The 26,960-nt window shown below is 41.5% G+C and overlaps 1 protein-coding gene across 2 annotated transcripts in view; it reads right to left on the bottom strand.

Moving 5' to 3' along the window:
* EFCC1 (EF-hand and coiled-coil domain containing 1) overlaps positions 1 to 25,998 on the bottom strand; it is a 95,416-nt gene extending 69,418 nt beyond the window's left edge. For both annotated transcript variants that reach the window (XM_063291820.1, XM_063291821.1), the window contains exons 1-2: positions 25,234 to 25,998; positions 17,306 to 17,715 (exon numbers count right to left, since the gene is read on the bottom strand). In XM_063291820.1, the coding sequence (XP_063147890.1) occupies positions 17,306 to 17,715; positions 25,234 to 25,947 (1,124 nt within the window). In that variant the 5' untranslated portion in view covers positions 25,948 to 25,998. The remainder of the gene's footprint in view (positions 1 to 17,305; positions 17,716 to 25,233) is intronic.
* Between the last annotated feature and the right edge of the window lie 962 nt (positions 25,999 to 26,960).

The raw sequence follows: 26,960 nt of genomic DNA, 5'->3' as shown, positions 1-26,960 counted from the left end.
CCCCGCTACAGGCTGCCAAGAAAACATTGCAAAAGTGGCGTCCCCCCAAACGGTCAGACGTGACTCGGTGCTTGCACAGGGGACCTTTCACCTTCACATGAGTGGGAAATAGGAGACTGGAGAATTTATACATCGTTCTAAGCTTAAGGGGTGCACCAGGCTTTTCACAGCTTGTCAAGAGCCACACTCCCAAATGGGGACATAAAGCACCTGTTTTGCCCCTTAATACTGGTGGGCTACTTGTGGCCCCAGGGTTGTACCTCCAGCACCCTTGTTCAGCTTGTTTGTTTGGATTAGGTTGATCTGTGAACTTAAACACTGCAGTTTATGGTTCAGCATTATACTGCATACGAATCCGATTATGGCATGCCCAAAACAGTGATTAAAACAAATAATGACTTAGCATGATGTGGGAAGTCAGCCAATGATACTAAACATATCTGAACTATAAGGATGATTGAGACCAGCAGGCCGGCTGAGGAAATGGCAGTTCTCCAGTTAGTGGAAAACAAGGAAAGAAAGATCATCCCTTCCCCCCAATAGTTAACATATTTCTAGTCCAAATAACATCACCCTCATAGAGTATTTCTGTTTAAAATGAGTTTGCTAGTGGTAAGTTACATCAAACTGAATAATCTTCATTCATTTTTGAAAACACAATTTTTGCCTCACTGCAGACTTCTGGATAAGTTACATACATCTGTATGCATTCAAGATCTACAGTCTTTTTCTCCCTCTGTTTTAATTTATTTTAAGAGAGTATTGCATCAGATCTTCGACCCTTTGATATAGGTTCTGTTTTAAAATTAGTATGTGTAATTTATGACTTGTTTGTTCTAGCAGAGATAAAATAATTATGGAACCATCCTAATAAAGTACCTCTCATCAGTTAAATGTAAACAACAGTAGCAATAACAATCATCACCATCATATTTACAGCAAGTTCCAGAGGATATCAGCAAGGTATTGTCATATATCTAATGCCTAGGTTGCAAAATCATGATTCACAGGCAAGGTGACACCGACATTGTTCCAACATTTGAATTAACCTAGAATAGGGGTACCAAAAAAATGCAGCCCGTTTGTACCACTTCTGAAGGTTCCTACACCCCCAGAGAGAAGGCCTTCTCAAATTTGACCTTTACCCTTTCTGCAAATTTAAGGATTTAAGGGGCAAGACCCTGACCTCTCTCCAAATTGGAGTATAGCCTCTAAACTAACACAGCCCTGGTTATGGCAAAAGCTATTATTATAAATGCTTTGGGCCTCCGTAAGCACCGCTGAAGCTGATGGGATTGGATTATGATTGCTGGCCTACCCAGGAGAAACAATCTAGCCCCAAGGAGAACATTAGTCCCCAGGCATTCTCCCAAGCATTCCAGTACTTCTCCATCTCTTCGTTCTTTGGTGCTGAGTTAAGACACAACTCTCTTCTAGATTTGGGGTAGATCTAAGTTGCACCAGATGGCAGCAAAGTGACACAGAATAGTCTAATTCTTTACTCCTACCTGATGGACATCTGGATTCCTGTAGCACAGATCTAATTGGTTGTTTATTCATTTAGTTGCTTCCGACCCTTTGTGACTTTATGGACCAGCCCACGCCAGAGCTTCCTGTCAGTCGTGAACACCCCCAGCTCCCCCAGGGACGAGTCCGTCACCTCTAGAATATCATCCCTCCATCTTGCCCTTGGTCGGCCCCTCTTCCTTTTGCCTTCCACTCTCCCTAGCATCAGCATCTTCTCCAGGGTGTCCTGTCTTCTCATTGTGTCGCCAAAGTATTTCAGTCTGGCCTTTAATATCATTCCCTCAAGTGAGCAGTCTGGCTTTATTTCCTGGAGGATGGACTGGTTTGATCTTCTTGCAGTCCAAGGCACTCTCAGAATTTTCCTCCAACACCACAGTTCAAAAGCATCTGTCTTCCTTCTCTCAGCCTTCCTTATGGTCCAGCTCTCGCAGCCATATGTTACTACGGGGAACACCATCGCTTTAACTATGCGGACCTTTGTTGTCAGTGTGATGTCTCTGCTCTTGACTATTTTATCGAGATTGGTCATTGCTCTTCTCCCAAGGATTAAGCGTCTTCTGATTTCCTGACTGCAGTCAGCATCTGCAGTAATCTTTGCACCTAGAAATACAAAGTCTTTCACTGCTTCTACATTTTCTCCCTCTATTTGCCAGTTATCAATCAAGCTGGTTGCCATAATCTTGGTTTTTTTGAGGTTTAGCTGCAAGCCAGCTTTTGCACTTTCTTCTTTCACCTTCATCATAAGGCTCCTCAGTTCCTCTTTGCTTTCAGCCATCAGAGTAGTATCATCTGCATATCTGAGATTGTTAATGTTTCTTCCAGTGATTTTAACTCCAGCCTTGGATTCCTCAAGCCCAGCTTGTCACATGATGTGTTCTGCGTACAAGTTGAATAGGTAGGGTGAGAGTATACAGCCCTGCCATACTCCTTTCCCAATCGTAAACCGGTCCGTTGTTCTGTGGCATGTTCTTACTGTTGCTACTTGTTCGTTATACAGATTCCTCAGGAGGCATACCAGATGACTTGGTATCCCCATACCGCTAAGAACTTGCTACAATTTGTTATGGTCCACACAGTCAAAGGCTTTAGAATAGTCAATAAAACAGAAATAGATGTTTTTCTGAAACTCCCTGGCTTTTTCCATTATCCAGCCGATATTGGCAATTTGGTCCCTAGTTCCTCTGCCTTTTCTAAAGCCAGCTTGTACATCTGGCAATTCTCGCTCCATGAATTGCTGAAGTCTACCTTGCAGGATCTTGAGCATTACCTTACTGGCATGTGAAATGAGTGCCACTGTTCGATAGTTTGAACATTCTTTAGTGTTTCCCTTTTTTGGTATGGGGATATAAGTTGATTTTTTCCAATCTGATGGCCGTTCTTGTGTTTTCCAAATTTGCTGGCATATAGCATGCATTACCTTGACAGCATCATCTTGCAAGATTTTGAACAGTTCAGCTGGGATGCCGTCGTCTCCTGCTGCCTTGTTATTAGCAATGCTTCTTAAGGCCCATTCAACCTCACTCTTCAGGATGTCTGGCTCTAGCTCACCGACCACACCGTCAAAGCTATCCCCGATATTGTTATCCTTCCTATACAGGTCTTCTGTATATTCTTGCCACCTTTTCTTGATCTCTTCTTCTTCTGTTAGGTCCTTGCCATCTTTGTTTTCGATCATGCCCATTTTTGCCTGGAATTTACCTCCAATGTTTCTAATTTTCTGGAAGAGGTCTCTTGTCCTTCCTATTCTATTGTCTTCTTCCATTTCCGCGCATTGCTTGTTTACAAATAATTCCTTATCTCTTCTGGCTAACCTCTGGAATTTTGCATTTAATTGGGCATATCTCCCCCTATCACTGTTGCCTTTTGCTTTCCTTCTTTCTTGGGCTACTTCTAGTGTCTCAGCAGACAGCCATTTTGCCTTCTTGGTTTTCTCTTTCTTTGGGATGTATTTTGTTGCCGCCTCCTGAACAATGTTGCGAACTTCTGTCCAGAGTTCTTCCGGGACCCTATCTACTAAGTCCAGTCCCTTAAATCTATTCTTCACCTCCACTGCATATTCCTTAGGAATATTAGTGAGCTCATATCTAGCTGATCTGTGGGTCTTCCCTAATCTCTTTAGTCTGATCCTAAATTGTGCAATAAGAAGTTCGTGATCTGAACTACAGTCAGCTCCAGGTCTTGTTTTTACCAACTGTATAGATGTCCGCCACCTTTGGCTGCAAAGGATGTAGTCAATCTGATTTCGGTGTTGTCCATCTGGTGAAGTCCATGTATAAAGCTGTCTCTTCGGTTGTTGGAAGAGAGTGTTTGTTATGCAGAGTGAGTTGTCTTGGCAAAATTCTATCAGCCTATGTCCTGCTTCGTTTTGTTCTCCCAAGCCATGCTTACCTGTAATTCCAGGTGACATTTGACTGCCCACCTTAGCATTCCAGTCTCCTGTGATGAAAATAACATCTCCTTTAGCATGTTGTCCAGCAGGTGCTGCAGATCCTTATAGAACTGCTCTACTTCAGCTTCTTCAGCATCTGTGGTTGGGGTGTATATTTGGATCACTGTGTTGTTAGATGGCTTGCCCTGAATTCGAATTGAGATCATTCTATCATTTTTTGGATTGTATCCAAGCACTGCTTTAGCCACTTGACTATTAATTATGAAGGCTACTCCATTTCTTCTGTGGTCCTCTTGTCCACAGTAGTAGATCTGGTGGTCATTTGATGTGAAGTGGCCCATTCCAGTCCATTTCAGTTCACTGATGCCCAAAATGTCTATCTTTAATCTTGACATCTCACCAATAACCACATCCAATTTGCCCTGGCTCATAGATCTTACATTCCAGGTTCCAATGGTGTGTTGATCCTTAGAACATCGGATTCGCCATTCACCACCAGCACCGTCGGCCACTAGCCGTCCTTTCGGCTTTGAGCTAGCTGCGTCATCACCTCTGGGGCTAGTTGAACTCATCCTCTGTTCCTCCCCAGTAGCATTTTGACCATCTTCCGACCTGGGGGTCTCATCTTCCGATGGTATACTGACATATCTCTGGTTGTACTGATCCATTGAGTTTTCATGGCAAGAATACTGGGGTGGGTTGCCATTACCTTCCCCAGGGATCGCATTTAGTCTGACCTCTCTGTCACGACCTTCCCGTCTTGGGTGGCCCTTCACGGTTTAGCTCATGGCATCACTGAGGTGCTCAAGCTCCAGCACCACGACACGGTAACGATCCTTTGCTGAAGACTGTGGGCAATACACTGCAGGAATTCACAATGGCACCGTGGGCTGGCACAGGGCATGGTCTTGATTAATGAAAGTTAAAATAAAAAATGTGCTAGAACAAGAATGGGAAAATGACAACATAGTGGGTGGGGAGGGTCACCAGTCCAATACCTCCATCCATCACTTTTTTCTGTGCACATGAATCGTAGCTTTTTATGCAGGTATCATCATCCCATATGGATTCACTGCTGTGATTTGCTCATGTGAGGGTTGTTCTATCAAGAGCTGTTTCCCAGTGATCAATATTCCCTTAGTTCCCAGGAGGTTGTTCACTGACAATCGTCTTGCAAAATGTAACACTCTATTTATACTGTATACATGGTGGTGCTTAAAAGTTTGTGAAGCCTTTTGAATTTTCAACATTTCTGCATAAATATGACCTAAATCCTGATTTGTTCTCCACACAAGTCCTAAAACTAGACAAAGAGAACCCAATTAAACAAATGAGTAAAAAACATGATACTTGTTCATTTATTTGCTGAGGAAAATGATCCAAAGCTACACATTTGTATGTAGGAAACGTATGTCAATTGAAAATTCAATAGAGTTACAAACTTTTAAGCACCTCTATGTTATGCAACTTACTTTTACAGATACTGCCCTATTATTTTTGAACTTCTTTGATTTTTAAAAAATGTTAAATAAAGCAACAGAAACAAGGCAATGCATTCATTTAAAAGAAAGAAAACAAAGATATAGGTACGTCCCAATGAATTCTACCTCCTCTTTTGAGGGAGATGGGCAGTGACGAAATTTTAAATGAATGAATGAATGAATGAATGAATGAATGAATGAATGAATGGCAGGAACAGAATCAGAATCAAGAGACAAGCAGCCAACCCAGTCTATCTGGGGCAGAAGCAAGAAGTTGACTTGATTTGTGCGAGGGGGAACACAGCCAAGGCAGATCTGCCTGAAGAATCATCACCAGTAAAGAAGTGCCCTTAGTTCATTTATTTCATGTGAAATCAGCAATCAGGAGGTACGGATAAGAGAGACAAATATCCTATTAGGAAACAGAATGAAAGACAGACCATTAATTTTCTTTAAAAAAAAACTTCATCCAATCTTGAGATGTAGGTGGAGGTGGAGAGACAAATAACTTGTGGAGTCCTTGGTGCTCTCTGAGCATTGTTGTTTTCTTGCAGACATTTCATTGCCAGACTAGGCAACATCTTCAGATGTTCAGAGACAAATAACTCTTTCCATCTCTACAGGTATTCACTCTTCTTTCTTCAGCTGAAAGTTACCACTGAAGCAAGATCAACCCCTTCTTGAGATAGCTTTTTGGAATTACTTGGATGCATTTGGTAAGTTCAAATATCAAAGCATCATATTTCTTAATTTTTCCACAGAAATATACTTTTGATCTAAATCAACAGAGTTTGCACAAATCAATGAAGCCTGTGATGCTTCACTGAACAGGCTTGGACCTATACCACTAACTATTAGCAAGTCAACTTCTTCCTTCAACATTGAGGTCAACCCTGTTACTTTCAAAATGAGGCCCCTATATCATTTTTAGTACTTATAGAGCTATCACTGGATGTGACACAGATTTTTTAGTCTAAAATTGAGGAATGGAAGAGAAGGAAAGAATAAACAAGGATGGTTCAATTTCATATGTTTGCCAAACCATGACACCTATTCATGGCTTCAGAAGAAGGACAGAATGAAGGAGAAAAAACATGGCCACACTGTGGAAACAGTTCCAAGTGTAGAAGCCTAAAGCGGAAAAGGAGAGATGGCAAAATTCTTTGAGGTGGCTGGATGAGCAAAGGCCATGCAGAATCAGCCAAGAAGGGAAAAGATTAAGCAGGCAAGGCCATGAAGCCTTCTGAAAGGAAAAAGAAGGGACTTTTGCTAGATCCTAGATAGGCCAAAGGTAAATACTAAATGCCATTGGCAAAAATGGTGGTCAAGCTCCAGACCTACCATTTTATGCAAAGGGTCTTAAATAAAAGTCTAGCAAACAAATGCTGAGTGTGTGTCAATAGAAGAGTGTATTGGGAGAAGGCTTAGAGAAAAGGTGAGTGGAATACAGATTTAGCTTTGCAGGCCTCTCTGATTTACAAGACGAAGTACTTTTCCTTTATATCCAGTTTTACATCAACCTTCCCCAATCTAGTGTCCTCCAGATGTATTAGACAGCCAAACCACCATGCTGGCTGAGAAATGTGGGAGTTTCAGTGCAACAGTTCTGGAAGGCATCCAGTCAGAGAAAGACGGTTGACATTTTTGGTTGCCATTTCTAAGTCTCATGTTAGGCACAATGTTATTCATACTGACAGATCCTTTTACGAATGGATGTCTTTTTACCACAAGAAGTCAGTAGCTGAACCCAGAGGTTCCAAAATTCTACACTGAAGTTGGTGAACCGCTTAGCATGCTGTCCCAAACATCCCTAAGATGTTGTTGTTGTTGTTGTTGTTGTTAGATGAGCTATGAACAAATGGAATGAGATTTGGCAGCAGCATAAAGTCAAGTACAGAGAATAAAAACCAAGCAGATGTTCCTTATATGCCAGTTTCTCAGCATTACGAATAACGTACATCAGAAGAATCCACTAAAACATTGCACTGTGAAAACGGAGATTTTGTCAAGACGGAATACTTGGCACTCACACTTAATCTTTGTCTATGTGCGTGCGTGCATGCGTGGTGAAAATGTATCTTTGGGAGGTTTTGCAGCGGCATCCACTCACTCTAAGGCTCTCTATCTCCATTATTCAACATTAATAATGGGTGTGCCATTTTGTAGCTGAAAGGCAGATATGCTTCATAGCTTTTCAAAGAATTACAGAATAGTGTTCGGTGATACTTCATTTCCGAGACAGTTCTAAAGAGACAACTCTTAGTGGAAATACTCTTATTCTGTACAAAACCAAACATTTGTAGAGCATAATTGTAGAACGAGACCCTCGGAATCATTCCGCAGCACTCAGCAAAAAGTCCAACATTTTATCCCCAAAGGAGACATCCAGGAAACTTGCATATGTGGCATATTGAAACAGCAGCTAATTCTTTTTTCTCAGCACCTAATGCACTGGATGATTAAATATTCATTCATCAAGTTTTAGTGAATGTCAATATTCGTGTATGATTACTGAAAATCTCCAATGAATTCTATAAATGTCAGAAGAAATATACATGCTTTATTATATTCTATTACGCACTTCCTCCTTGCTGCGCCCTGTAGCAAATGCTGATGATCAATCACTTTGGAGAACTGAATAGATTTCATGCTTGGTATATTTAATTACCAAGGAGATAGCACATCCATTCTTTACAGGAATGCAAAACTGATCACACACATTACAGTGCTGCAGTTACCCCCTCATTTGCAGGATGATTGTCAACATACCATGTGTATCTTTGCTCCTTGCTAACTAAGTACATATACCACAAAGCCAGCCACATGAAAATATTCCAAGGCTGAAAAATGCAGTGTGCCTGTGCTATTGTTTTACACCTACTCCTCATACCATACGTATCAGAATTGTATGCTGGTACTAAACCTTTTAGCATTTAGAACTGCATCATTGCCACCTGGCCAAAATGAGATGGCACTACTAAATGCTGCTACTAAAGATTGCTACGAATCCAAAATGGACAATACTGTATGATTTTTAGTTACAGTTTTTATGGTAGAGAGAGGGCATAATACTTCAAATGCAAAGAAAAAAGAAGACCTTTTGCCATAAAACCTGGCAAGCCACATCTGAATTGAAAAATGTACCTGGTCCTTACCACATTCGGAGTGTAGAATGGAGTCTCAAAATCAGCTTTAAGTTGATTAAATATGAAATTCAACAAAAAACCCACATGGCTTTCATTTCCAAGAGATTATACATATGGTATGCAATGTATATTACAATAATTACAGAAATTTAACATGTAAAAAAAGTCCTCCTAGATTCTTTGTTAGGGTAAAAAGTCTACCACCCAAGTTGTGATAGACCCCCTTTGGTTTTTGGCCTGTGAAGCTTTTTGCCCCTCCTTTCCATTCGACTGCTCACAGACCTTAGTATCTCAGCCTATATAAATTGTGCATCACAATGTTGGTTGCTAAGTGACAGTGACAGATGTGTGACAAACAGCTCCCACACAGACTTCTGGAATCTCTCAGACTATGCAAATGTAGGTCTGCTTCAATGAACACTGAGAATTGTGGGTGATACTATATTGTGCTTCCATGGAATTTCCCCAATTCACTGAATGTTGAGGAATATGTCATCCCACAATATGTTTTAAAAAGGAAACAAAACAGAAAAAGGAGTATAGCAAGAAGCTTGGCAGTCTTTCTTCCAAAAAGATACTATACCACTAATCACAACTTTCATAAATTATTTAAAACAGAAAGGGATTGTGAAAAAGCTTTTACTTTATTTACTTCAAGCAGCCCTTACCATTAAACATGTAAAAGTGAAAATGAATAATCCCTGCAAGCTGAAGACTTGATAATCAATATAGCACATTATACTCTTTTTTAAAAAAATACCTATTCACTTAAATGATTGCTTATGTCACTTAAACTGTTTGAGTCACTTTGGTGGATGACTAATGCCAGAAGCTGGATAGAGGCATTATCACTATCAATGTATGATATCCCATTGGGTGGGTAAATAAATAAATAATCCCATTGGGTCCCTCCTTTTGTTCAATATCTACAAGGAACTACAAAGGGAGATCACTAAACTTTTGAAATGTGATGTCAGCACTATTTCTACTTACAACTAAATTCAAGGATCCAATTGGTACCCTTGAACTCCGTTGAAATTTGATAACAGACTGGCTATATTGTTGGAAAGTGATAATAAGCTAGGTATGTTATATGTCCTGATTACCAGGAAACACACTGAGGCGAGGACTTGGTCTCTAATATTTATTAGTAGTACTTAACAAGAATCCTAACAAACTGAGAAAGCGTGGGAAAACCCAGCCATATAAACCCCAAAGGTTAAGGCGGTCCCGATCTGTGTCTCTTTGAATGGCTGAACAGTTCCTCAGTGCTACGCATGCGCTTGACAGTCTGGGTGAGAGCCCCCTGCTCGCCATCCTTACTCATGACATTATGAGTAGTATGCCACCTCTGATTGCTCTCAGTCAGTGGGATTTTGCAGTAGTTACCTACACCCTGTTTCATCCCCTATTAACTACCACAGCATACTCTTGAAAAGTCCCCATTGTGCAAAATATGGCAGCTAGGTTGCCACCTGGTCTAAAGTACACTGTTTGCCAGCTGTTCATCAGGCAGAATTTAAACTGCTGATATTAACCTGAAAGTCCTATAGGCTTAGGGCCTGATTATTTAAGTGTTAAGGTTTATTATTTAATTTATTTAATTATTTAATTAAGTGTTAAGGTTGAAGCTGGCAAGACAGAATACAAAATGTGGTCTCAGAGACTGTGTAGTCTCAGACTACATAGAATCATTATGTAAACATTGAAGAGATGTTTCTGATTCTCAAGAGTATGAAAAGAACAGCCTAAAATCTCTTAACTTAAAAGGGCAGGAGAAGTTGTCCCAGGATTTAAACCCTATGTCTGACAAACATTTGATTCCTGTGTTCTTCAGAATGCAGACCTTCTGCTATAAGGAATAGATGGCATGCAAATGTGGTAAAGAAATACTATTTCTTGTCTGCAATAAAGCAACGTACCTAGCCGTAATGAGCCTGTAAAGCTTCTGCTATTATTGAATATGGAGCTTAGTTTCTGGAGAGTTAATATTTATTGCTATGACTGGTATGAAGTCTGATGCAAAGGGACTACTTTTGCCATTATAAATTCGTGTTAAGATATTCACAAGAGGTCCTTCTGAAGATGCCCTCATCGTCAGAGGGTCATTAATCTGGCAAGCAAGAGAGGGCCTTCAGCTACAAAACACATTCCTTCAAGTACTGTGTTTGGCCTGCCTCTCTCAATATTATAAAAAAACTCACAATTTTTTAAAACTGTTGATGAATTAGTCTTAGTCTCAATGGGTAACAGCATCTAGCTGAGTTTGGCTGATCTTGGAAGATAAGCATGTTAGTCCTGTTTAGTACTTGGATCAGGGACAACTTCAGAATTCCAGGACTGTAGGCAAGACTGGGAAGTAAAAACAAAAAACAAAAATCCCAGAGGACAATGGTACAGCACTTCCATAACACTTCCAACAAATCTGCATGGATGCACTTAGGTAAAGATAAAGGTTTCCCTTGACATTATGTCCAGTTGTGTCCGACTCTAGGGGGCGGTGCTCATCTCCGTTTCAAAGCTGAAGAGCTGGCGTTTGTCCGTAGACACTTCCGTGGTCATGTGGCCGGCATGACTAAATGGAACGCCGTTACCTGCCCACCAAAGCAGTACCTATTAATCGACTCACGTTGGCATGTTTTCGAACTGCTAGGTTGGCAGGAGCTGGGACTAGCAATGGGAGCTCACCCCGTTACGCAGATTCGAACCGCCGACCTTCTGATCGGCAAGCTCAACAGCTCAGTGATTTAACCCACAGTGCCACCACGTCCCCAATGCGGATGTGCTTACCAGGGATCAATCTTAACTTGAGACCTTCTTTTGTTTCCTTCTTTCTTTGTTTAATTTCTATAGCCACCCATCTCAACAAGTGTTATGTTTTATGTTAATCTTGATTATAATTTGTTATTTTTTTATTTTTTTATTCTAAACATTGATAACCACCCCAAGTATTTATCTGAGTAAAAAGGCAAGATATCAAATAATTAAATATTACTGACATTCCAAAACTGAATTATCCAACAGATGCCCATTGTAACTGACCTACAGGTACAGAGCATCCATAATAACTGAAGCTATGAGATGCATACGCCTATCATAAAATAAATACTGTAATCTATTTTTTCTTCTTTTTGTTTGAGGCTCATTGTTACTATGTTCAAATCTTTGTTCACGGGAACAATGCAAAGGGAGAAGGGTGACAAGAAAAAAGAGGGAGGGACAATCTTCTGAAATCTTGTACTAAACTGGAGGGATGAATGCTTAGTCTATTTGGTGGGGTTTCCATTAGTTCTGAAAATGACTTTTGTTCTAATGTTCTTGGCATCACTATTGATATATAGTATTTAGTACCCAGGTCTACGGTTCTCCTCTAAATGAATTAAACTAAATATCCCTGCTGCAATGATTGGTAATCAGTGCATTCTGTATACAGAATAATATATTCAAAGGATGTTTATCAGTAAACCTAGGAACACTCAAAATATTTTTGCAGAAATATTGAAGAAACTAAGTTAAGAAAATCTGAAGTCTTCAAGTTGAGAAAAACTCTTTGTTATTTCCTGGACATATGGATGTAATTTTCTTAGCAGTATTACAGATGACTGTGTGCTCCTGGTGCACAAAGACAGCAATCTACAGTTGATGCTGAACAAATTCTCAGATGCTGCTATGCTGGTATGCTCTCCGGCCCGACTATCAGCCTGAACAAGACTGAAGTACTTTACCAGCCCACACCAAATACCAACCCCATAGAATCAAAAATCACAGTTGACGACACCCAGCTGAAAAATGTAAACAGTTTCAAATACCTGGGAAGCATTATCTTGAGGGATGGGTCTTCTGACAAAGAAATTGACTCCAGGAAGGCCAGCCAGGCTCTGGGACGGCTGCATACTAGAGTGCTCAATCAACACAACATCTATATCTCCACAAAGCTGAAGGTCTACAGAGCTGTGGTTATCCCTTCTGTCCTATATGGGTATGAGTCCTGGACTCTACAGTGACAACACATCAAACAATTGGAAAAATTTCACATGCATGCTCTCCGCTCCATCCTTGGCATTTGTTGGCAAGACTGTGTCTCCAGTCTGGAGGTCTTGGATTGTGCAAAGTCCCTGATTATCAGAGCCCAGATGCAGTGGGTGGGACACATCATCCAAATGGACAACCACCATATACTTCACCAGTTGCTCTACGGTGTATGGAGCCTGGGAAGAGACCTCGAGGTCATCCATGCAAGTGCTACAAAGATGCTGTGAAGGAAACCCTATGCCACTGTGGCATCCAGCCAAGGGTACTAGAAGCTGAGGCTGCTGACAGAACCTGCTGGAGAGCCCTGTGCTATGAAGCTTCCACCAGCTTTGAAGACAGGCGCTGCCAGAAACTGATAGAAAACTGTGAGTGGCATCACAGAATAATACCCACAGTTATTACAACAATGGACTTCCAGTGTCCCCATTGTGCTAGACTCTGCACTTCCACACTGGGACTGCAGAGTCACCTCTGTGTCTACAGATGAATTGCACAACAAGTTGTCATCTTCAAACCTGAAGGACTACCTATATTACAGAAGTGGTTTGCAATACTTTCTTGTGGGGGTAGTCTTTTTTTTTTATTTTAAAATCCTGGATCAACCAAGGTAGGAAAGACAGCTGACAAAGAGTCAAGTACAACAGGCAGTTATGGACATTACTTAGGTGCAGGCCATATGGATACCAATGAATGCTAATGTGCTCACTGGTATAGTGTGTGAGTTCTGGATGTACCTGGGATGACTTGATTGCAAAGGAGTAGACCAACAGTGAGGAAAGAAGCTTGCAAGCTACTGGAGATAACCAGTATTTAATGTCTTGATAGCTCTGAGTTCTCAGCCATTTCCTTGAAGATCTTCATTAGGCTATATGAAACCAAGCTTTTAAGGGTACACCTGGCAAGGCTGAGCAACTCAGCAACAATGCTATTCTTTACATCATTTGTTTTGAATCCTGAGTGAAACTTTCATGAAATCATTTTTAATCCTATGGCTGATCAGCTTAAAACACATACAGTGCAAGAGATTTTACTGATGGGTCACATATTGATATTATTCCTTCCTACTACAGCTACAAGATAGAAGATCTGAAAGAGCAGGAAAAATCTTGAGAGTAGGTTTCAGAGAAGGAAAAATCTCCACAGCAAGAATAGAAATGTAACAGCCTGCTCTGAATCCCTCATTACAAACTAAGAATACTAGCATTATGGAGTATAATTCCTTAGAAAAAGAAGTAACTGCTTGAAGTTAATTGTACCCAGCAGATGGTATTGAAAGCATGTTGAATGTCTTCTAACTTGATTCTCTAGCCTTCCATCCAATGAGGCCCTAGCCTATGGATGCAACAATCACTAGGGTACCTTTCACCTTATCCCTGTGATGCTAAAGCAGATTTAAGTTCTATAGACAAACCAATGAACAAAAGATTAACTGCAAACAGTACCTTATGATAATTTAAACAAAATAAGGGTAACTTGAATACTTCTCTTGAATAAAATGACATCACATTAAAGCAGCACAAAAGATAGGTAGTATAAGCTATTCATATATCCTGTTTTCTCTCTCCCCATCCTCCAATATTGAAGGTTGAAATTACTTTTGAGCAGAGGGGGAAGAGAATTCCCAATATGAGAAAAAAAAAGTAAATAAATATCTCGGCCCCACTTGCCCTAGACTAACTTTGGCTCCTGGGCAGATTAGAAGTAAAATAAAGAAATATATAGAGGGAGAACAATTTTTATTTCCTGTAACTTTCTTCCACAGTCCTACAATTTATCAAAACTAGAAGCTTGCCCCATCTTCTCCTTTCTTTCTTTTATTAAATGAAAAACTTCGCATTTGATTTATATAAACAGTTTTATCTCTCTTTTCTACTTAAAAAGCACTTGAAGTAGCTTACAGGACAATCAGAAACAGAATTAAATTATTGGAGGCCATATTCTGCATTTTCCAAATCTCAGTCCATTCAAATATCTTCCCCAAAAAAAGTCTGAACACACACTGATATGTCATTGCAAGGAATTGCTTTTAATCATAAGCTTTATACATGTTACTCCCCAGCTATGGATTGTCACCTTGGTGTTGTTCTGAAAAGTTCTTCCTGGGCAAGCCTGGGTCCATATTTGGTTATTAAATTAGCCAATATCCCTTTCCAAAAAGATGAACTTCATGCACAATTAAACTTTGGAAAAACATACTAATAGACAAGAATCCAAGATTAAACCTGATCCCTAAATACCAAGGGTGCTATACATTTGCTTATAAATCCTCCTTTCCCCATGATGTAAAGGCAGTTCTTCTTACTCAATTCCCACTGGAATTCCTAAATATGAATCAAGTTCTAACAACGGTAATGGAATTAGTCAATGATGTAAGTTTGGAGAACCAACATGCCAATGACAAAAGCATCTATGAATGGGAGGGGAAAAAAGTAACATTTAGGTTTTTTAAAAAAAATCTGTATTTCCCTAAATAAATGTTAAAAAAACACAGTTACAATAGCAATAAAAATGACCATGGATTGCTATTTTTAAACTATTCTCCAACTTCAGACACAATAGCTTTGACAATGCAAATAACGCACTCTGAAACCCTGTAAAACCAATGGAGAGGAACTAGCAGATTAACAAAGGAAATGGCTATTTTAAGTTACCAAAAGTGTTTATAGTGTCGCTTTTGAACATCACAGTAAGCTGGAAAAAATAAAATGCAATATTCATATGCTAAACATGTCAATGGTGTTTGAAGCAGTTCCCATAGATTTTGGACTATATGATTTATTGCAGCTGTAACCCTTCCAAGCTTCACTAGAATAGGACTGAATGAAATTTCAGTATTGGTGCCTGCTTAGAGTATTGTTACATGCTCGATCTAATATATTACTTACAATTTAATGAGGGTATTGTTCTCACAATTAGAAAAAGACAGTAAAATGAGCTCCCTATTATATTAAACATTAAAAAGTCATCAATTCAACTGCTTAATCATACTTCTGGCTTTGGTTTCTGACATTCCACATCTTGAGTGAAATTTTATTGAGTGATTACATGGCATGGACTTGTTATAATTAGCCATCACCGTTGCTTTAAGGGATAGAAAATGAATAAACAATGAAATACTTCTTTCAGACATGGCATATTGGTCATATATTCACACACATTTATGCGCTTGTCCCACTGAAATCTATGGGGGCTACTGTAATGAATTTAACCCAAAGGAAGCAATGAAAGTTCATTAACAGATTTATTCCATGAAAAGGTAAGATCATAAAGGGAAGAATACCAACTACTGATTGTTCTACTTTATAGTCCAGTCCTAGTAACCTGTGTTAATCAAGAATGCACTTTATACTATAGAGCAGTGTTTCTCAACCTTGGCAGCTTTAAGATGTGTGGACTTCAACTCCCAGAATTCCCCAGCCTGCATGCTGGCTGGGGAATTCTGGGAGTTGAAAACCACACATCTTAAAGCTGCCAAGGTTGAGAAACACTGCTATAGAGATATGAAAAAAAAAAAAAAAAAAGGTTTTACATTACGTTTTTTTTCCAGATAAATCAATTCCAGATGTATAAGAATTGGCAAAAATAGGAACTGATGTTCACTGATTGAGCAGAACCACATGCTTACATTTACTGCTCTTACACACACACACACTTTTACTTCTTTTACTTTTCAATCACAGGTGTGGAAGGAATTTTTGTTCAGCAGTGTTGACAGGATCTTGCTGCTTTTGTCAAAAGGACAAAAGCAGCACTGCGGTGTCTCACTGGAAGCTCTGCCACTTTTGGGGTGACATGAGATGTTGTGCTGCACTTAGAAAAGGAGCAAGGCTTGCATTACAACACCACAGCACTGCTTTCGTCAGCCTGACCTCTTTTGCCCCCCTGTTGCAGCCACTGCATTAACATTCTTTACCAGGGGCAGCAGGCTGAGATCAATGTTGGGTAGTGCTAATATAATATATCTATTGAAGGGAATATTGTGACCCTATTTCTCAGTATTACTTCTGATTTTTCTTCATCTTGACTGGATAGAGAAATCATTACTCATACCTACATACCAAATCAGATGATTACTTATATCATAAAGTTGAACATATATGATGCACTCATAATTATTATTACTGTGTAAGCAGCAGATAGGAAAGGTGATGAGCCTACGAGTGTTGTTCACTTTTGAAAATTATCCTACAAAGCATTTGCTTACAAACCTTAAATAGCGTAATAGCGTAATTGTATCTCAGACAGAGCACTTGACATATGGCCTGAAATATTTTATAGAACGGTGTAAGGAAAAGTTATGCAGTACCAAAACAAGAGAAATCTCAACAGTGTTGTACAAATATTAATTTGAAGCTCAAATACACTGAGGACAACCAATGCCCTTAATGCTTACCAGCTGTGTTTTTCCCCCATTAGATTACATGTTACCCTTTCTAAACATCAACTGCCACAATACCATTAATAATGCCTCCTAAATTAGATTGTTGACATCTGCTGATTTTTGTCAATGGTATGTTGGGATTTCCTTTGGTGGTCTCTGCTGTTACTAGTAAATCATGTTTGCTATTGCTATTGCTATTGTAAAGCTTTGCAGTGAGCCCCTACTAAGAAAATAACTAAGTAGCGGCTAATTATCTACCCACATTTCAGAAGACATTTCAGCCAGGGTTCCAAAACCACATTTGCATTCAGTGTGTTATATTTATTTACTTTTAGAATTTCAGGCTTACCTATAATACTGTAGCTCTGATTCTAGCTGCTGGATATAGATCTGGAGTTGGGATACTTTATGAGCTTTAGTTTCTAGCTCCTTTACTTTTCCAAGGCTGTTAAGGATAACACATCTTGCTTCTTCAACTTTCTTCCTCATTTCTGCCTGCTCTCTCTTTAAGCTGTGGTTACAATCTTCCAGGGCTATGAGGGCTTCATGAGAATTCCTTAGTTCCTTTTCCAGTTCTTGGTTAAACCTAATTGCTTCTTCAATTTGTCCATCCCTAGAACTCCGGATTAATTCAACCTCCTTTAGAACACTCTGAAGGCACTTGGAATTCTGGAATCTATTGTTAACCTGTTGTCTCTGGTTGCCTATAAAGCAAGTCCCATTTTTCTTATGATGTGCATGGCTCTTCCACAATCCCACCTACAATCAGCAGGAGCAAAATGAAAAATATTAATTAGGAACAGTCAAGGCTTTAAACAGATTTGTTCTTAATGTTTTGTCTTCAGCAAAGGTGCATCAATAGCTGAAGAATGATCATCATCCAATGGCTAAAGCAAACACACAAACACCCATAATTTTATTTCACATAGGAATTCTTATGTGAATATTCCTAAGTAGTATTTACCCCCAATTTTGTTACCTGGATTTTATTTCACATAGGAATTCTTATGTGAATATTCTTAAGTAGTATTTACTCTCAATTTTGTTACCTGGATTGCACAAGATGGCTTCCCAATAAAAACTCAGGAACATGTTCCAGATTTAAAAAAAACCAGGCTGAGTGACACCAACATGTATTAAGACTGTTAATCATGTACCCAGTTACCTCCTAGTAAGGTGCATTTGGTTCTGAATCAACATGCAAAAAAATGCATTATAAAATAGATGCCAATGTAAGTATTAAAGCTCATCAAGAGAAACTGTGATCTTAAATGGTTCTTAATTTCTTGGTAAAATAGGGCATTGTGAAACATATTAAGCAGTTTTCATTCTAACCCTACCTAATTTGGTGCTGCACTTTGAAGTGTACTGCAGTTTAAATTTTGGCCTTGGTGGCTGTAATTATGGGAGTTGAAATCCAATGCATCTGAAGATCACCAGACCAAAGAAGACTACTCTAGAAATTATGGAAGTATCAACATGTAGAAATATAGCTAAGAGTCCATGGTGTACAAGCCAAATCTTGCTTGTGCCAATACTGTTTTTATGAATTAAGATTATTTAGGAAAGTGGTGTCTTACTGTACAATCTTAAAAAGGGAAGCTGGAGGTACCAACAAACCATGAGAAGCACAGTATCCAATCCAACATTACCACAACTTATAAACTCAGAATTTTTTTTTTATTACATAAAGGGTATACAGAGCTGACTTCAACGCATCCCCAAAGCTCTCTAAAACTGGGCAGAGTTGAAAGCAAGTGAAGAAGCCAGATGGGCACCCAAGAGTGGATGGTCAGTGGATCTTCCTGGGGAGGAAGTATTGTAGGGAACAAAGGACTCCTTATTGCATTATGGTTATTGGGTAGAGGAGGAAAAGGATTGCTCTTGCTGTCCTTGCTCTTGCATGTGCACAGCTTAACTTGTGAAGGTGAATGTATAAACCTTGGTTCTGCATGCATGTCCTAAAGCTTGGTTTCTTTCCATATAGACATTGCCTATAAGTGAATGTGGGTAACCTGTATGTATACCTGTGATGGAATGTGTTCCTGAAGGAGGGGGTGATGTGGTGGATTTCGGCACTGCCGCTGATTCCCAGGAAGGAGGGAGAGCATTCCAGGCAGATAAGAGGATTCACAGTCCAGAGACTGTTGCTGGGAAAGTTAAGAGGTTCGAGGTAGCTCCGCCCTAGGGTCTCCCAGGTTATTTACCCTTAGGTCAGTTAGGGTAGCCTTAGTCTGGCAAGATTCTGTCTGTATGGTGAATGCACTAAAGAACTGGAGTTTGGAATACACTGACTCGACACTGTTCTTGGGCTGGCCCTCACAATACCACCTGTGCAGGCATAGGCAATGTCTGCCTCATCATGCAGAGCTTGCCTATGCCTACACAGGTGGTATACATACAGGTTTACCCACAGATAGGCTAAATGTAGACTGGAGCAAGAAAAGCCAATGTAATCCTACATGCTTGCATTCACTGTGATGAATTCAGAGAGGAGTGGCTGTTACTACAGTACAAGGTTAAAGTTCTCTCTCCTTGCCAGAAAGGAGGCTGAGGAAAGAAAGTTGGCCGTTAGGATGGTGGGCCATCAGGAGGATGGTGGGCATGGATGAAAAGAAAAGAGGAGCAGGAATTTGTTCTGGTTACCCAGAGCTGTCAACAGTTCCCAGTAAGGCAAAAAAATGAAAGAAATTGTGACTTCAGAATAGAGTCTGCCTTTCAGCTGAGGCATTATGTTATAGTTGGACTTATTCATTTATTTATGTATCAAAATTTTATGTTGCTGAGTCTTCTAGACTCATACTGACTTGCAACAGCATAGTAAAATAAAATAAAGCATTACATAAGAAAAGTAATATAATATATACATAGTACACCACAAGAGCAAGCCAATAATGCAAGTTTTTATTATTAGCTAACAGCTGGGTTGTTTATGAGCTGGCTATGTATATACAGCCTGTTCTCATGGCTTTTTATTTTTTGAAATGTTAAATCTCATGGGGTTTTTTGGACTTAATTGCTCATTTAAAGTTAATCCCTGGGTGCTGCATAGCAGCAAGATTTGGCCAGCATTACAAAACTGACAGGATGTAATAGAAGGTAATTTCCTGTTTTGCCTGGTGGGGGGACCCCATAACAAAAACATGGGTGTACTGTTTGGATGCTCTTGGATGGCCTAGGAACCATTCTAAGAGGCAGCGAAGAGAAGAAGGGATGGGGGGCATGGAGCAAAAGAGTCATGCTGCTACAAGTAGTAGAGATCAAATGCACAGGAGAGCCACAGGAAGTCCCCTAAGAGACAAGACAGAATTTCCCTGATGAGTGGAACTGCACTAAAGAACCAACTAAAATATTGGGAAAATATATATCTGTAGATATCTTGGTTCTTTGACTTTTGGTAGGAATATATGCATCTCCAGATGCATGCAGAGAGCAATTAAAAATTAGTAGATAAAAGTAGATTAAAAAGTGGCTTTCATTGGAAAAGATGTATTTACTTATTTTTGAAATGTTAAATCTTCAGAATTATTCCAAAAAGCAAAGTACAAACACATCAAATAAAGTGCTTTGAAATAGACTACTGAATTCAGTAGACTTATTGTTAAGTAAATCTGCATTGGACAGCAGCCTCAAACAGCCTTCTGCTTACGTATCTACCTCTCTGTGAGTAAAGACCACTGAACTCACCAGGACTTAGTTTTTAGTGGACATGCATATGGCATTGCATTGTTAAGCCCACTAAAATCTGTGTATTTAATTCTGCATTAGATTGTACGAGTTATATTAAAATCATGAAATTATTTATCACTGTAAACTAAGCTGTTGTTGTTGTTTATTTGTTTAGTCGCTTCCGACTCTTCGTGACTTCATGGACCAGCCCACGCCAGAGTTTCCTGTCGGTCGACACCCCCAGCTCCCCCAGGGACAAGTCCGTCACCTCTAGAATATCATACATCCATCTTGCCCTTGGTCGGCCCCTCTTCCTTTTGCCTTCCACTCTCCCTAGCATCAGCATCTTCTCCAGGGTGTCCTGTCTTCTCATTGTGTGGCCAAAGTATTTCAGTTTTGCCTTTAATATCATTCCCTCAAGTGAGCAGTCTGGCTTTATTTCCTGGAGGATGGACTGGTTTGATCTTCTGGCAGTCCAAGGCACTCTCAGAATTTTCCTCCAACACCACAGTCCAAAAGCATCGATCTTCCTTCTCTCAGCCTTCCTTATGGTCCAGCTCTCGCAGCCATATGTTACTACGGGGAACACCATTGCTTTAACTATGCGGGCCTTTGTTGTCAGTGTGATGTCTCTGCTCTTAACTATTTTATCGAGATTTGTCATTGCTCTTCTCCCAAGGATTAAGCGTCTTCTGATTTCCTGACTGCAGTCAGCATCTGCAGTAATCTTTGCACCTAGGAATACAAAGTCTTTCACTGCTTCTACATTTTCTCCCTCTATTTGCCAGTTATCAATCAAGCTGGTTGCCATCATCTTGGTTTTTTTGAGGTTTAGCTGCAAGCCAGCTTTTGCACTTTCTTCTTTCACCTTCATCATAAGGCTCCTCAGTTCCTCTTCACTTTCAGCCATCAAAGTGGTATCATCTGCATATCTGAGATTGTTAATGTTTCTTCCAGCGATTTTAACTCCAGCCTTGGATTCCTCAAGCCCAGCTTGTCACATGATGTGTTCTGCGTACAAGTTGAATAGGTAGGGTGAGAGTATAAAACCCTGCCATACTCCTTTCCCAATCTTAAACCAGTCCGTTGTTCCGTGGTCTGTTCTTACTGTTGCTGCTTGGTCGTTATACAGATTCTTCAGGAGGCAGACTAGATGACTTGGTATCCCCATACCACTAAGAACTTGCCACAATTTGTTCTGGTCCACACAGTCAAAGGCTTTAGAATAGTCAATAAAACAGAAATAGATGTTTTTCTGAAACTCCCTGGCTTTTTCCATTATCCAGCGGATATTGGCAATTTGGTCTCTCGTTCCTCTGCCTTTTCTAAAGCCAGCTTGTACATCTGGCAATTCTCGCTCCATGAACTGCTGAAGTCTACCTTGCAGGATCTTGAGCATTACCTTACTGGCATGTGAAATGAGTGCCACTGTTCGATAGTTTGAACATTCTTTCGTGTTTCCCTTTTTTGGTATGGGGATATAAGTTGATTTTTTCCAATCTGATGGCCATTCTTGTGTTTTCCAAATTTGCTGGCATATAGCATGCATTACCTTGACAGCATCATCTTGCAAGATTTTGAACAGTTCAGCTGGGATGCCATCATCTCCTGCTGCCTTGTTATTAGCAATGCTTCTTAAGGCCCACTCAACCTCACTCTTCAGGATGTCTGGCTCTAGCTCACTGACCACACCGTCAAAGCTATCCCCAATATTGTTATCCTTCCTATACAGGTCTTCTGTATATTCTTGCCACCTTTTCTTGATCTCTTCTTCTTCTGTTAGGTCCTTGCCATCTTTGTTTTTGATCATACCCATTTTTGCCTGGAATTTACCTCCGATGGTTCTAATTTTCTGGAAGAGGTCTCTTGTCCTTCCTATTCTATTGTCTTCTTCCACTTCCGTGCATTGCTTGTTTAAAAATAATTCCTTATCTCTTCTGGCTAACCTCTGGAATTTTGCATTTAATTGGGCATATCTCCCCCTATCAGTGTTGCCTTTTGCTTTCCTTCTTTCTTGGGCTACTTCTAGTGTCCCAACAGACAGCCATTTTGCCTTCTTGGTTTTCTCTTTCTTTGGGATGTATTTTGTTGCCGCCTCCTGAACAATGCTGCGAACTTCTGTCCAGAGTTCTTCCGGGACCCTATCTACTAAGTCCAGTCCCTTAAATCTATTCTTCACCTCCACTGCATATTCCTTAGGAATATTAGTGAGCTCATATCTAGCTGATCTGTGGGTCTTCCCTAATCTCTTTAGTCTGATCCTAAATTGTGCAAGAAGAAGTTCGTGATCTGAACTACAGTCAGCTCCAGGTCTTGTTTTTACCGACTGTACAGATGTCCGCCACCTTTGGCTGCAAAGGATGTAGTCAATCTGATTTCGGTGTTGTCCATCTGGTGAAGTCCATGTATAAAGCCGTTTCTTAGGTTGTTGGAAGAGAGTGTTTGTTATGCAGAGTGAATTGTCTTGGCAAAATTCTATCATCCTATGTCCTGCTTCGTTTTGTTCTCCCAGGCCATACTTACCTGTAATTCCAGGTGTCATTTGACTGCCCACCTTAGCATTCCAGCCTCCCGTGATGAAAATAACATCTCTTTTAGGCGTGTTGTCCAGTAGGTGCTGCAGATCCTCATAGAACCGCTCTACTTCAGCTTCTTCAGCATTTGTGGTTGGGGCGTATATTTGGATCACTGTGATGTTAGATGGCTTGCCCTGAATTCAAATTGAGATCATTCTATCATTTTTTGGGTTGTATCCAAGCACTGCTTTAGCCACTTTACTATTAATTATGAAGGCTACTCCATTTCTTCTGTGGTCCTCTTGTCCACAGTAGTAGATCTGGTGGTCATTTGATGTGAAGTGGCCCATTCGAGTCCATTTCAGTTCACTGACGCCCAAAATGTCTATCTTTAATCTTGACTAAACTAAGCTAATAAGATAATTATGAGGACTCAACTTTTTTTATAATAAAAGGTGTCAAACGCCTTGTAACTGAAAGAATGTACAGGAATGAAAATCAAGATACAGCCCTAAAAGATCCTGCTTTCCCTAATGTATTCTGTTTCAGTAGAAAAATACATGTTCTTCCTTCATCTCTGCCCTCCATGCTTTCTTTGACTGTACCTTCAATCCAGCCATAGGAAAGATTTTCCCACTGGAGTCAATGAATTTCCCACTGAAACCAGAGCTACACTTACTCAGAAGTATATCAAAGTCAGAAACACCAGGTAAGAGTGCTTCAGAGCGAAACTTTAAAAGTGCCTATCTTTGACTGGATCAGGTTCATTACTCTGTTGTGAAACTTGTAACACAACAGGACTCAGTTGAGATTCTAAACAGATTTTTGCAGGTAGACCCAAGTGCTTTTAAGCTGTTCCACCCAAAACATACTTCTCTGAATTTCTAGTACAGTACTTTCAACATGTCCAACTTATGCCGTATATGCAGACCATAGTGTTTATGTGCCATGTTGTCCTTTTGCCAACGACTAACAAGACTTCAGAGAGGACAAAAGCTGAGCAAAATATTTGTGCTTTGTTTGCACCAGCTCCACAGCCAATAACTGCCAGTGACTCTAAGCAGTCTTTGTTTAAGGGCCTTTTCAATTCAGCACAATATAAACAGAACCAGGTCTGAATGAATTAAAAAGTCACAAATGTTTTAGAATGACTACCATCACAGAAACTAACCCTCAAGGTTGGAAAGAAATCAGGACTCCCGAGCTTATTACCACTATTTTCTTCCTGAATTAGAATTTACATTGCTCAAAACATGTGAGCGCCGGAACAACAAAACACTCCTATAAAGCACAACAGAGGAGCTGCACTCTCCTTATGACTTGTCAGAAAAAACAGGGCTGCTTCGCCGCCACAATTTCCTCTTTCACCTCCGCTTATAACATCCCACTGTGGCCAGTAAAGCTCACTCCCTCGTAGGTAAAGGTGGAAAGGGTTGGCTTTGGCAGTTCAGGAAGACCAACCTAAGCCAAAAAGCATGTTTTATACACAGTAGAGCATCCCACAGCGCATTTCTCCACCAGTCCTGTTTGCCAGGAGAGGGTTGGGTGGGAAAGCCCGGAGCCTCCTAAAATTTCCCCACCCTCCTTAAGTTTAAGTTGTCCTGCAAAGAAATAGGAAAACCCGTCATCCTCCCCCCCTAACATTTCAATTGGCCGCAGCCTCTTTCCCATCCCTGGCTATAAGCGACGTGGCTAACAAATGAAGTAACTAATAGTTTGTTGTAAGTTCACCACACCCAAAATGTGCCGCCTGAGGCAGCCCCGCTATCCCTAAGGGTGGGCCCGAGGAAAGGCATTTAGGACATTGGCCGCTGCACTTTTCCCTTCTGCCTGCCTTCAGGTGCCCTTTCCCAGAGCGGATTCAGATTCGGGGGCAACTTTCGGTGAGCGTCTGCGCCACTCGGGATTTACCTCACCCACTGCAACCCCCTCTGAAAAGCGTTTAATTGAGAACGAGAACGGCCGGGGCTCAGCCTGGGACCTTCACGCCCAGGCAGCGTAACTGGGGTCCTGCAAGGTAGGCTCCACGGCGCTCTCTCTGCCCTGATCCCTTCGGGCTCCGCGGCGCAACAGGACTTCCCCACCCGCTCACCTGGAGCGCCAAGCACCTGGCGTCGCTGCTCTGCAAAGCCGCCCTCATGTCCTCCACTAGCTCGCGCAGGCTGGCGTTCTCGTCCTCGAGCTTGACGATGCGATCCTCCGCCTGCTCCAGCGCCACGATCTCTTCGTAGCACTCCCGGGAGCACGATTCGGGCGGCGAAGAGGAGCACGTCCGGGCGCTGCTGCTCCGCGTGCAGCCCCCGCCCGCCGCCCGGCGTCCTGCCTCAGCCTGCTCCCGCCGGCGGCGCAGCGGGCTGCGGAGCCGGATCTGCGTCTCGATGTGCTCGCTTTCCTTGCCCAGAGGCAGCCTGCTTACCCCCGGGACGCCCTGGCCCGGAGGCTTGCAACCGGCCTTGGTGCTGAAGTAACCGCACAGCTTGGCATGGAACTGCCGGAAAGTCAGCTCGGGCGAGAGGTTCTCGCAGAGGCCGGCGCATTCCTCCGGGTCGGCGGCCGCCTCGTCGTCGTCCTGCAGCCCCAGCACTAGGCAGAGGGTCTGGAAATCCTCGCCGGGGACCTTGCCTTCCCCTTCGCAGTCCAAGTGGTGGAAGATCTCTTGCAAGTACTGATCCAGGCCGGTGGCCAGCACGATGATCTCGTTCTCCACCCCACGGTCCAGCCCGTAGTGGTAAGCCAAGGCGCTCACCAGCCACTGGGTTCGGCGGGCCGGTCGGCTATAGGGGTCCCACGCCTCAGGCGGATCCATCCTCGGCCGCCGCCGCCGCCTCACAGCTCAGCTCGCGGGTCTCTTCGACCATTCTTCCCAGCTTGAATTGAGTTCCCCGGGTCCGGGTGGGCGGTGCTCCCTGAGCCAGCCAGACACGCCCCCTTCTCGTGTACCTCGCCGCCGTCCCCCTCTTTTCCTCGCTCCGTCTCCGTCCCCAGGAGCAGAGGTGGTAGGAGGGTGCCTCTTCTAAGGCTCTGGTGGCGCGAGGGAGCATGCGTCGCGTTTCCTCGGGGTAAATGGGTTGAGGGAACGCTCTCTCCTAGGCTCGGAGGATGAGCAGAATTTCTAAATGGGAAACCAGAGCCATAGGGTAGACTGGAAAGTGGGAAAAAATACTTTGAAGAAAAAGGCAGTGGCAAACTACTTAAGAAAACGGCATGGCAGTGTCCAGGCCGTCTCTAGGAGCGGAGCGGAGCGGAGCGGAGCTGAACTGAACTTTGCCTTATTTCTATGTCACTTTTTGGCTCCACTTGTGCACGCATCTCCGAAAGTACCCGATCATGACAGTAGCAGCCACCACCATAAAATCAAATTAAGAAAGTCAGTACAAATGACAACGTTATGAAGAAATGTTGGGCAAACACCAGAAGCACCACATTCGAACACCACAAGAGCTTTCGTGCATAGCCAACTGTAAGGTGTGCGTGCATGCAGATGTATTTTTCTGCATCTGCTTGTTCGCTGGTTGTACAGTGTTTGTAATTGGAACATTTCAGAGAAAGAGGAAAACTGCTTTCCTCGAAGTTTTGACTGGTTTTATTTCCTTTTTCAAAAACTAAAAAAAATAAATAAAAAATAAGGCAATAATTCATCACACACACAATTTTCAAGCATGGAAGGTGTTTGGCATTCAGATGAAGAAACAAAGGACGCTTAGAGTAGTTTTTATATTTCAAGACATCTGGCACGGTGCCTGCAGTTTTACTCACCAGACATGCGTGCTTGCTTGCTTTCAAGGGCAGGATCTAATTTTTAGACGTGTATCATTGCAA

Source organism: Candoia aspera, chromosome 2 (assembly GCF_035149785.1).
Source record: "Candoia aspera isolate rCanAsp1 chromosome 2, rCanAsp1.hap2, whole genome shotgun sequence".
NCBI classification, from domain to species: Eukaryota; Metazoa; Chordata; class Lepidosauria; order Squamata; family Boidae; genus Candoia; species Candoia aspera.
This window is presented reverse-complemented; position numbering and strand designations above follow the sequence as displayed.